This window comes from Globicephala melas, chromosome 20 (assembly GCF_963455315.2).
Source record: "Globicephala melas chromosome 20, mGloMel1.2, whole genome shotgun sequence".
Classification (NCBI taxonomy): Eukaryota; Metazoa; Chordata; class Mammalia; order Artiodactyla; family Delphinidae; genus Globicephala; species Globicephala melas.
In genome coordinates, this window is record NC_083333.1 from 818,428 (window position 1) to 830,886 (window position 12,459).

At 39.5% G+C, this 12,459-nt stretch overlaps 1 protein-coding gene across 1 annotated transcript in view; it reads left to right on the top strand.

The window, feature by feature from the left end:
• Positions 1-12,459, top strand: part of LOC132594184 (AP-2 complex subunit beta-like) — a 59,426-nt gene that overhangs the window by 20,231 nt on the left and 26,736 nt on the right. The window contains exons 5-6 of the mRNA XM_070044497.1: positions 11,011-11,201; positions 11,967-12,175. Of these exons, the coding sequence (XP_069900598.1) occupies positions 11,011-11,201; positions 11,967-12,175 (400 nt within the window). The remainder of the gene's footprint in view (positions 1-11,010; positions 11,202-11,966; positions 12,176-12,459) is intronic.

Genomic DNA, 12,459 nt, shown 5'->3' on the forward strand with positions numbered 1-12,459 from the left:
TTCCTCTGCCTGGAATTTAGTCTACATTAAAAGCAAAAATCAGACAGCATTTCTAAAATTAGCTTCTATTAAATTGTTTTGGAAAATAAACATGCTTTCTTCCTCCTCATGGAATTTTTGTTCTTTTTCTGTGTTTAGCTACAATGTACAGGATCATTGTAACATTTCATTCTTTCTGTCTGGTGATTCATAGATGGATGATATCATTGGAAAGAATTTAGTTTACATTTTTTGGAAGTTAGCATGTGTATAGGTTTATAATGTTTAAAGAAATTTTTTAATATAGGGCAATTTAAGGGGTGTTCCTTCTTGGTAAGTGTTCTACTTGTACTGTGTTTGGAGGCGCTTGCTAGGAAAGGAGAATGTATGTTAATCAGGATTTCAGAGGACCCTCTCTGCTGCTTCGCGCAAGGAACTTATGTTGGGCACAAACCAGCTTCTAGATTCTCCTTTGCTTTCTTGGCTGTAGGCCCCAGATATCCAGCCCTCTTTTCTCCCTGCTTAATATTTGTGGAGTGGGACATATCTTTCCAATTCCTGATTTTTTTTGTTTTTGTTGTTTTTGCGGTACGCGGGCCTCTCATCGCTGTGGCCTCTCCCGTTGCGGAGCACAGGCTCCGGACGCGCAGGCTCAGCGGCCATGGCTCACGGGCCCAGCCGCTCCGCGGCATGTGGGATCTTCCCGGACCGGGGCACGAACCCGTGTCCCCTGCCTTGGCAGGCGGACTCTCAACCACTGCGCCACCAGGGAAGCCCAATATTTTTATGTTTCATTAAAAATTTTTTTAAAGTCTTTTTCCTTATAGGCTATTATAAAATATTGAGTATAGTTCTCTGTGCTATACAGTAGGTCCTTGTTGGTTATCTCTCTTATATATAGTAGTGTGTATATGTTAACTTTAGTTAAAACTGACTCTCCGTGAAATACTATTTGAAAGAGAAAAGATAGTTTGATGTAAAAAAATTCTCACTGTTAAGTCCTAGGTTAACCTCCCTGAGTCTGTTTCCTCTTCTGTAGAGTGAGAGGTACCAACTTAGAGAGTCGTTAGGAGTATTAATTGAGCTCTTGCATAAAAAGCATCTGTGAAAGTGCCTGGCTTATGAGAGTTCATGAAGTGATGGCTGCTGCTGCCATGGTTATGAAGTAGACATTAGGCAAAGGTTAACATTATTGCTACAATATTAATTTAAAGGGTTCTGACCCCTTTGATAGCTATACAGGTTCATATGGTAAAATCTTTCTGAGGGAATGAAAGCTAAACTTATTTCCAGACACAGATTTATTAGTCCATTATTTTGAAAGTAAACGTATTCAGAATGAGGAAGCACTTTGGCACGAGAGGAAAATAGCTATGATTTCTTCACAAATAATCAGAGTTTTGAAAATTCTGTCTCACTAAATTGATATTTGCGAGAAAGATACACTTTTGGGTGATAGTGATAATTCTCTAGCTTTTGCCCATGCATTAGGATTTTCCCTCCTTACTGCAGTTTTCCTTTTCTCTCTTAGAGGCATTTTGAGGTATTCCAACTTCAGTTAATGTTTACCCCAGAATCTGCCACTCCAGAGACTCTCTTGACAGCCCCACCACATCTACTTTGCTTTTTGTTTGTGAGCTCAGGTCTCCTAAATCCTTTGGCTCAGCGCCTTAGCCCCTTTGATCTTGTCTTCTAAGCCTTCTGAGTTCTACCATCTCTCTGAGAACTGCCCCTGGGAATGCCCTTCTTCCATTGCTCTGTCCTGTCTGCCAAAGCACAGACTACTGAATTAGTTAAAAAAACAAAACCAAAAAAACTCCAGAAACATATTTTCGTTTGTTGAGGGTTTTTCTGCACAAGCAGCATGCTCTCAGAACTTGGCCCGGTATGGCCTTTAGCAACGGTTCTAGTTAAACTGCCAGCTTCTTTTAATATGAACTTATTTTGGAAAGCTGTTTTATGAAAAGTAACATTTTTTTTTCTCAGAAAAAGTATGTATTTTAACCATGTGCTAGCCAGCATGTAGAAGCCACATGAGATTATGTGACAGTGGTTCTCAACTGGGGGCGATTTTGCTTCCTGGGAGACAGTTGGCATTGTCAGGAAACACTTTTGCTTGTCACAACTGATGGGAAGGTTGCTACTGGCATCTAGTAGGTAGAGTTCAAGGATACTTTAAACATCCTGCAGTGCACAGGGAGCCCCCTACAACAACATGAAGGACTAATTTGTTTTAAAAACTGAAGTAATGCCTGACATATAGTAAATGCTCAATAAATGACAGCTATTGAGAAACAGATCTAACGTGACGTACTTTCTGATTATTGTAATTTCTGTTTAGGCTTTAGAAGGTTTGTGGTGGTTTGCTGTCAGTCTGAGATGCTAAATGCTGAAAAACTGAAGTCTCTCTAGATCACTTTGTAAATTTGAGAAGGATTTTTGTCAGAATATGTTTGTTGTCCTCGTGGGCAACGTTAAATCATCTCTTAATGACCTCATTTAATTTAGTACTTTATATGAATTCTGTTATCCCTAAACATATATCAATAAATAGAAGAAGAGTTATAAAATTAAAATATTATACAGAAGCGAAATTAGAAATGCGTGATGCTCTTCATGCCCAGCGTCCATAAAGGAGTACCAGAGCTGGTAGAATTTTAGGCATGTGTGAGAGTGTCAGTATGTGGTAGGCACTGGGTAAGAATGATGTAGGAGGTAACATGTTCACTCAGTCTGTGTCTGGATGCCCCAAGTAAGTAATGTTGTATTTGGTACTAAAAGATGAGTTGCTGGTAATTTCTGCAGGATCAGAGTGTTGAGTAAGTGGAATCATTGGAGGCTGCTCTGTTATAAGGGCAAGTGCCCGTCTCAGTGCTTTTCGGTTTTTAAATTCTTGCAGAGGAAGGAAACAATTTTTGTTTTCCTTTATGATAAACTTTGTGGAGATCTTTTTATGTGTATTCTCACCTTAGGAATTTTAATCATCAGTTTTCATTTTATCAGTTATTACTAACTTAGGTTTTTTTTTTTTTAAATCTCATTTTGGGGGCGGGTTTTTAGATTTAGAGAAAAGTTGCAAAGACCATACAGAAAGTTCTCATATACCTATCTTCACACAGTTTTACTTAATGTTAACATCTTACATAACCATGGTACCTTTGTCAAAACTAAGAAATTGGCATTGGTACATCACTATAAACTGAAGTACAGACTTTATTTCACCTGTTTCAACACAAATATCCTTTTGCTATTCCAGGATTCAGTCCAGCATACCAAATTGCATTTAATCACTTCCTTTTATAAAGAGTTGACTCACTCTTTATGAAAGTATCTCAAAAACAGAAAAGTGCTTTGTAACTGTGAACTTTTTTTTTTTTTTTCGCTCCAGTACTAACACATGAGGGTTAAAACTCAGGCTCTGAAACCAACCAGACTTGGATGTGTATCCTGGTCTGCCATTCTTAGCTTGGTGGTCTCCCTAAACATCTCAGTATCCTCGTCTACAAAATGGAGATTATAAACAGTGCCTCTATCATTGGAACGTTGTGAAAAATAAAAGAGGGCTTGCAAAGCACTTAATAGTGAACCTGGTATAGAGTAAGCCCTTAATAATAACAAAGGTTTCTTTATTGTATAGTGATCGTGGTGCTGGTTATTAATGATTTTAGAAGGGTTAATATTTCAACGGCAAATTTATTTTTTAAAGGTATTTAATTCTTTTTTTAACTAAAGCTGTTTTTAGTATTTTTTATAATTTTATTTATTTATTTTTCACTGTGTTGTGTCTTCGTTGCTGTGTGCGGGCTTTCTCTAGTTGCGGTGAGCAGGGGCTACTCTTCCTTGCGGTGTGCGGGTTTCTCATTGCATTGGCTTCTCTTGTTGCAGAGCCCGGGCTCTGGTCTCACGGGTTTCAGTAGTTATGGCACGCAGGCTCTAGAGCGTAGGCTCAGTAGTTGTGTCACACAGGCTTAGCTGCTACACGGCATGTGGGACCTTCCCGGACCAGGGGTCAAACCCATGTCCCCTGCATTGGCAGGCGGATTCTTAACCACTGTGTCACCAGGGAAGTCCCAAAGATATTTAATTCTTTTGTATACATTATTTAAAGCCAGACATTATTTTTTAGGGTGATTCTGAGGGCAGCTTATCTACAAATGAAGTAAATCTATTTACAGTATTACTTAACACATCATTGCAGGATTACTTTTAAAAGATAATTGTTCAAGGATATGCCTAAAGCAGTTTTCGTAGGCAGCTTCCTGAAAACTGGATCTGTTGTACATAGTAATTCAGTAGTGTACCGAAAGATCATGGCTTATTCATTTCTCAAGACTCTAATTTGTCAGGGGATTACTTACTCAAGACTCTAATTTGGCAGGGGATCTCAAGACTCTAATTTGGCAGGGGATTACTTACTCTCAAAAGGGAGATAATGGTGTAATAATAAATTTTTTGTTTTGTTCATTTTGCAGCATGCTTTTGTGTGATTTTAGGGCTGGTGGGCCAAGTAACTCTTGGCTTCTTAGGAGTGCCTTTTGTCCATTTGTAGATATTTATTTGTAGTGTTTTAGCTTTGTGAATATTCGCATTTCATCAAAACACATCTTAAGCTACTTATGTAAGCCCCTTAACTAAGTAATGAGTTTTATTGAGTCTAATTTTTAAATCTTACTTGTTACCAGATATTCAGACTCTCTTGCTGTTAACGGTATGTGTTGACTTCACTAGGTAGATGTGTTCACTTAGCTTCCTCATTCTGGGAAAGAAGATGGGGAAAAAAACGGAACATTGCAGAATGTCATATGTAGTCAGCATATTATTAGTTGGCAGTCTGGACAGTGTCTTGGATTAAAGCATGACTGTAAAATTAACTGGTACAGTATAGTCATTGTATTCTTTTTTTTTTAACAATGCATTTTAAAGTTTTTATTTATATATTTATATTGGCTGCGTTAGGTCTTCGTTGCTGCACGCAGGCTTTCTCTAGTTGCGGCGAGCGGGGGCTACTCTTTGTTGCAGTGCGTGGGCTTCGCATTGCGGTGGCTTCTCTTTTTTTTTTTAATTAATTAATTTATTTTTGCTGTGTTGGGTCTTTGTTTCTGTGCGAGGGCTTTCTCTAGTTGTGGCAAGTGGGGGCCACTCTTCATCGCGGTGCACGGGCCTCTCACCATTGTGGCCTCTCCTGTTGCAGAGCACAAGCTCCAGAGGTGCAGGCTCAGTAGTTGTGGTTCATGGGCCCAGTTGCCCCGCGGCATGTGGGATCCTCCCAGACCAGGGCTCGAACCCGTGTCCCCTGCATTAGCAGGCAGACTCCCAACCACTGCGCCACCAGGGAAGCCCGCGGTGGCTTCTCTTGTTGCGGAGCATGGGCTCTAGGCACGGGGGCTTCAGCAGTTGTGGCATGTGGGCTCAGTAGTTGCGGTGCGTGGGCTTCAGTAGTGGCAGCACACGGGCTCAATAGTTGTGGCTCGAGGGCTCTAGAGCACATGCTCAGTAGTTGTGGCGCATGGGCTTAGTTGCTCCGCGGCATGTGGGGTCTTCCCGGACCAGGGATCGAACCCGTGTCCCCTGCATTGGCAGGCGGATTCTTAACCACTGCGCCACCAGGGAAGTCCAGTCATTTTGTTCTTAAGGAGATGATAATGACTGAAACATGCTTAGAATAAATGCCCTGTGCTTTAACGTGTTATTTGAGGCAACTCCATAAAGAAGAAAGTGAGATTCTGAACTGTTGCTGATTTTCAAGAGGATAAAAGTATGCAAATCACCTTTATTTTCCATTATAATAGTTTTGGTCAGTTATTCTACTGCGTTCAATTTATTCAAGTCTTCAGGGGCAGCAGCCAAAAGGATTGTAAATTGAGCGGGAAAATTGAAGTGTTTGTTCAGAGTGTTTGACCTTGAAGGTCATTGCTAGAAATGAAAGTCTTCTAAATATAGTTAATAGGAGGAAGTCACTATATTGGGAAGTGCTATCTTTCTTGGGTTCTGAGGCTATGAAAATGAGTGAAATTAGAGAGGTCATTCAAAGGAACAGGGAAATGTGTGAGAGATTTCTCCTAAAGGAGCTTCTGTCTGTGATACTCCACTCCCAACGTATATCTGGATTTCCTTCTAGAGTTCTTTTTTTACAAGATCATTTTTATTTTAATCATACCCACCACTCCAGCTTGCTCCTTAAAAAAGAAAAATGAGGTCTGGGACTTCCCCTGGTGGTCCAGTGGTTAAGACTCCACTTTCAGGGAAGAAGATCCCGCAAGCCACAGAGCGCAGCCAAAAAATAAAAATAAAAAAGTAATGTCAAATTTATGTCCTCAGAATTGCTGCATATGAGACAGGGGTAGCTTATAAATCAGATTTTGTAGCTGGATAGTAAGTCTTCCCTCTTTGAAGTGCTGCTAGGAGGTGATTATCTCTGAACTATATAAAGTAGGAGAATACAGTTTTCTCCTTGTATAAATCTGCCTGGAAATAATGTTTTGATTATAGTATTCTCCCCAGCTCCGATTTTTCTTTCCCTTTCCCTTTCCCCCATTTGATGTTCACAACTCTTGGAACTTCTATAAATGCAGGCGGCAGAGTGATTAGTACTCAGACACTAGAATCAGATACAGGCCTTGAGTTTGTTTTTTTGTTTTTTTTTTGTTTTTTTTTTGCGGTACGCAGACCTCTCACTGTTGTGGCCTCTCCCGTTGCGGTCCCGTTGCAGAGCACAGGATCCGGACATGCAGGCCCAGCGGCCATGGCTCACTGGCCCAGCCGCTCTGCGGCATGTGGGATCCTCCCGGACCGGGGCACGAACCCGTGTCCCCTGCATCGGCAGGCGGACTCCCAACCACTGCGCCACCAGGGAAGCCCCAGGCCTTGAGTTTGTATTCAAGCATTTTCCCTTTCCAGCTTTGTTGGCTAAGCAAGTCACTGAATTTCTCTAATCCTATTTATAAATTCATTTTTAAAGCCTATTTCCTTATCTGTAATAGGTGGATTTTGATAGCAACTACCTTAGAGTTGCTGGGAAGGTAAATGGCATAGTAAGTGTTCAGTAAGTTTTAGCTATTATTGTCTTTTATCTCTTTGTCCAATTCTATTAGGTAAAGTATAAAGTAAGTCAAAACAAATTGCTTACGTTAAAAAAAAATTCAGCAGACTCCAAGGGTCCACAGTGAACTGTCAAATTGAAGGGAAGTCTGTAGTTAAGGCAGAGAAAAATTTGTCTAGTATTGAGTGTGATTTTACACACACATGCACGTGCACGCATACTTCTGTATGTATGTATATGTTTGTGTTTAATATCTGTATCTGTAAAGTATACATATTATATTAGGTCTACAGGGGGTAGGGGTGGGATGGGGGAGGAGGAATGTTTTATTGCAGTCTTCCAAAGAACAGAACTTACCATAATTGGGAGGCAAGATGAATTAAAAAAAATTTCTTTTGATGCTATGGGACATGTTCCTTTGTAGCCTAGATGCCAGCTCTTTGTAAGTCAACCAATGTGCTGAGAAAACTCACTAAAACCCTATTTATAAATCCATTTTTAAAGCAAAACTTCCTTTAGAAACCCCTTTCTTTCTTGGGAACTCCAGTTTTTCTGAGATTATAATTAAAGGCCATTGTTCTTTTCATGGCAGTGTTTCCTAAAAGAACTGCCAGTTTTCTGGGGGGAAAATGTTATGCATGTTAGTCTTAGTTCACATTCAAAGTAATGGTACAAGAGAAAGAGACATAACCTTTGTTTTAATACACTAGTAAACCAGGGCAGTTACTGCAAGAGTCAGATTTTTTCTTTTGATAATGAATTATTGTTTGGAGAAGGCTCTCTGGGAAGAGGAAGTAAATCATGTTTCAATCCATTATTTTTAAAGTTTATTTTTACAAACAGATAATATATGTACTACATTCTATACAAAATTCCAAAGAAACACAGAGACAGGTGAGTTGTCCTGTATACCCCAGCTACCCAGCTGCTGTCTTGAAGTCAGTCTTTGCCTGCTTGAGATTCGATGCTCATTTTAAGTTTCCATTAGAGTGAGAGAAGCATGGCTTACTGACCAGGAGAACTCTAAGCAGCTCTTTATGGGCCCACCTCTGTATATTTCTGAAAACTTAGCAGTATGAATGTGAAGATTAGGAGATGAAAGTGGAAAGGTAGAATAGAAGGAATTTTAGAGGAATAGCAGTAGAGTTTTGTTATTGGGGGTGTATCTCCTCTGGTCAGTCATTGGCTCAGTGACCATTTGGCAGTGATCTTTTTTCCCCATGCAGACTTTTCTAAACATAATCATATAATCTGATCTCTCTGGATCTTTTAATTAGATTTACTTTTCCCTGTTTCTTTTCTTGTTTTAATGTGATAATAAGTAAAAATTGCCTGTTTTACCACCAGAACATATACGTCATTAGCTGCATTATATACTTCGTTTAATTTCTAGTTACCTGTGATGGTAGCAGAGGAGTTCTAATTGTTCATTCTGTTCATTTCCTGTTAACAGACCTCATATTTAATTTTTTTTAACATTAAAAAGATTTGAGTGGCAGAAATGGTAAGTTGTGACAGGACATTTGTTTTGGACGAACTGGTGACCAAGACTGGGCATGTGTTGGCAGCAAGAGAGGAAAACAGGCATTTGTTCTTCCAGTGTGACATTTTGATCCTTTATCCTGTAATCCAGTGTATTAAGTGTATTATACAGGGGAAACACAGTACCTTTTCCCTGCATGTAAAGCACTGAGATGATGGAGATTATTGTTTCACTTTTCATGCTTTTAATTTTTACTAAAGGCCATGCTTGATGGTGTGGTTGGCAAAGAAAAATTAAGTCAGGAAAGAACCTCATGCATGCTATCATGTGATAGGTGAACTAGATAATCCTTCTCGATTTGTGTTAATAACAATAAAATATTATATCCATAATCATACTTACCAAGTGAACCTTTGATTTTTTTTCATCTTGGAATTTTTTGTCCTGACCACTAAGTTATAACTGAAGGTGATTCCATTTGTGGCATCATTATCTTAGTTAATGGATACTGTCATGAATGTATTATTTGATTTAAAAAGCCATATTCTCTAGAATTTATCTTCTAGGTAAAATCATATACTGGGATAATCTGCAGAGTACCCAAGTGATATGGATATTAAAATCAATAGCTAAACTGTAACCATTATGTTTCTTCTCTTGCTAGCAAAAGGATAATCATACAACTCTTAGTTTCTCAAGCTTTTAACAGGGACTTCAGTCAGAACTAAAAATGAGTTGACATTTTTGAGAATCTTTTCAATATACATAATTAATGAAGCTGCTACCTATTGCATCTCACTTATGCTTACAGAATATTTATATATGGCCTTACTGTGCTAATATTTAGCGACAGCTGAGAGCCTCACTGCAAAATGTTGTTGTAAATTCATTTTTACAGAGCTATAGTTTTTTGTCTGTTTTATTTTGGGGTGTTTTTATAATCTTAAAATTACTTTAAACATTCATTGGTTGTAGATTTCTTAGTTAAATTAGACATAATCTGTAATTTTGATAAAGTGTCCACTGTTTTTTCTTGCAACTAGTATGGATTTCTGGGTCTGTTAAGTCAGGATACAAGTGTACTTTCTTAAATTTATTTATTTTATTTAGGGCTGCATTGGGTCTTCGTTGCGGTGCGGGCTTCTCATTGTGGTGGCTTCTCCTGCTGCGGAGCATGGGCTCTAGGCGCACGGGCTTCCGTAGTTGTGACACACGGGCTCAGTAGTTGTGTCTTGAGGACTCTAGAGCGCAGGCTCAGTAGTTGTGGCGCACGGGCCTAGCTGCTCCGTGGCATGTGGGATCCTACCGGTCCAGGGCTCAAACCCACGTTCCCTGCATTTATAGGCGGATTCCTAACCGCTGTGCCACCCGGGAAGCCCTCAACAGAATTTTCTTTTTTTTTTTTTTTTTTTTTTTTTTGCGCGCGGGCCTCTCACTGTTGTGGCCTCTCCCATTGCAGAGCACAGGCTCCGGACGCAACAAGTGTACTTTCTTATATTTGGTAGCAATTTTTCATTTATCATACTGCCAGAGTTAAGGATACATTTGAGGTACCATATTTCATTGATTCTAAGATGCATTATTATTTCCTGTATTACGTAGAAAGAAAAATACCTCCTGTTAAACTGACATGCCGTTGATTATTAAATATATCCCAACTTCAGAGATGTTAATATGAAAAACTGCAACTTAGTCTTGATGAATTATGGTAATATTGCCACCTTAACTTTGTATAAGGCTTTGTAGAAAGCACTTATACATAAGTCATCTGATTTTATCCTCAAACTAAAGCTAATCTGTGAGGTGGATTAAATTATCCCATTTTCAGATGAGGAAATTGAATTTCATGGAGATTATGTGCTTTCCCAACATCATGTTACAGTGAACTATGGTTTCAGGGTCACATTTTCTTACTCTGAGACTTAAGGTGTGATTGACACCTGAAGTATCACCTCCCCACCCCCCAGTACATGCACGCCCATACACCTATAAAATTGTTTAGCCTAGATTTTTCTTTCCATTGCCTAATGTACATGTTTCATATTTAAACTTCACTGTTTTGTGTTTTTTGTTTTGTTTTGGCTGCGAGGCATGTGGGATCTTAGTGCTCCAACCAGGGATCGAACCCATGTCCCCCTGCAGTGGAAGCATGAGTCTTAACCACTGGACCGCCAGGGAAGTCCCTAACCTTCACTTCTTTTACAGCTGTTCATGTGTCTTAATTCTACTGATAGTGTTGACTACTATTAAAATTATTATTGTTTTAATAGTAAATCATGAGGGACTCTCTGCTAATATGTGAATTGTTTTAATTCTGTGTTGCTTGACCATGAGGAAGCTATATATGCCATCATTGGTGGTTTATTATACATTTTGAAAGCAGTGTATCTCTTTCTAGCTGACTGCGTAAAATGTTCAGGAACGGTTATGGGTTGAGATCTATGAAGTGATCCAGAGAAATAGTTGTACTGTTCTTGACAAATCAAGGTCATATCTGCTTCTTTCCCAGGTGGTGGCTAATGCTGTAGCAGCATTATCTGAAATCAGTGAATCTCACCCAAACAGCAACTTACTCGATCTGAATCCACAGAACATTAATAAGCTACTGACAGCCCTGAATGAGTGTACCGAACGGGGCCAGATTTTCATTCTGGACTGCCTGTCTAATTACAACCCTAAAGATGACCAGGAGGCTCAGAGGTCAGTCTGTTTTTCTGGATAGTATCTAGGAGTCTTGCCCGGTTCAATAATTTCTAGTAAGTCTGTATTAGAATAAGGGTCTGTTACGTTGGGAAAAGCAGTGGCTTATGGGATATATATTGCTATCCTGTGGTATTTTCTCAATGTATTTAGGAACATTTTAGGTGGTAGAGTAAACCATGCAAAAAATAGCTCTTCCTAAGAGGAGATGTGTATTTTTCATTTCTTCTTTGAACAGTATAGTTACAACCCTCTGAAAAACTCTCCCTCATCATGGTCTCACATCTCCCATACAGCAATTCCTAGCCATTTGGCAAACAAAGGTTTTTTGAGTGTCTCTCACTGTAGTAACAAAATTTTCGTTCTTTTAGATACATAGTAAGTGGCTTGATACTAGTTATTGAGCTGCCTTATACCTATAATTAGTACTAGAGAAACTGTGTTGGAGCCAGCAAAATGTATGATGTCTTCCGTTAGATATAGGAATCTCATCAGTCTGAATTTGGAGAAGATTTTGGAAGGCACACCTGCACTGTTCTGCTCAGCTCTACCACTTTAGTGTTGCAGATTTTCTTTGACTATCAGATACTGACTACTAAATTTCATATACACATACATACATTTTAGTTTACAGAATTGGAGGTATCATCAGTTTTTATTGAGCATTTTGTGTATATAGGCACTGTACTAGGCAAAATAATTCTGAAGAATTGTTGGCTCTTCATTTTATTTTATTTTATTTATTATTATTATTTTCTTTTGCAGTACGTGGGCCTCTCATTGCTGTGGCCTCTCCCGTTGCGGAGCACAGGCTCCGGACACGCAGGCTCAGCGGCCATGGCTCACGGACCCAGCCGCTCCGCGGCATGTGGGATCTTCCCAGACCAGGGCACAAACCCGTGTCCCCTGCATCGGTAGGCGGACTCTCAACCACTGCGCCACCAGGGAAACCCTGGCTCTTCATTTTAATTATGGTAGATAGGAACCTTCCTTGCCCGGCTAAAGCTCGAGCTACTATAATGTAAGTGCTCTTCACTTGTCTGGGAAATTGTTCCTTCTGGATTTAACCAAAGCTCACCCTGATAGTTTCTTTCCATCACTGAAAGTACAAATATCTTCTGGAAAGAACTTTACATACAATTTTATTTTCTCTTGGTCATTGACATCTCACACTTACTCATTCACTCAGCAAATATTTATTGAGCCTGTGCTGTATGCCAGGCATTGTTCTAGGCTCTGAGGATATAGCAGTGGACAG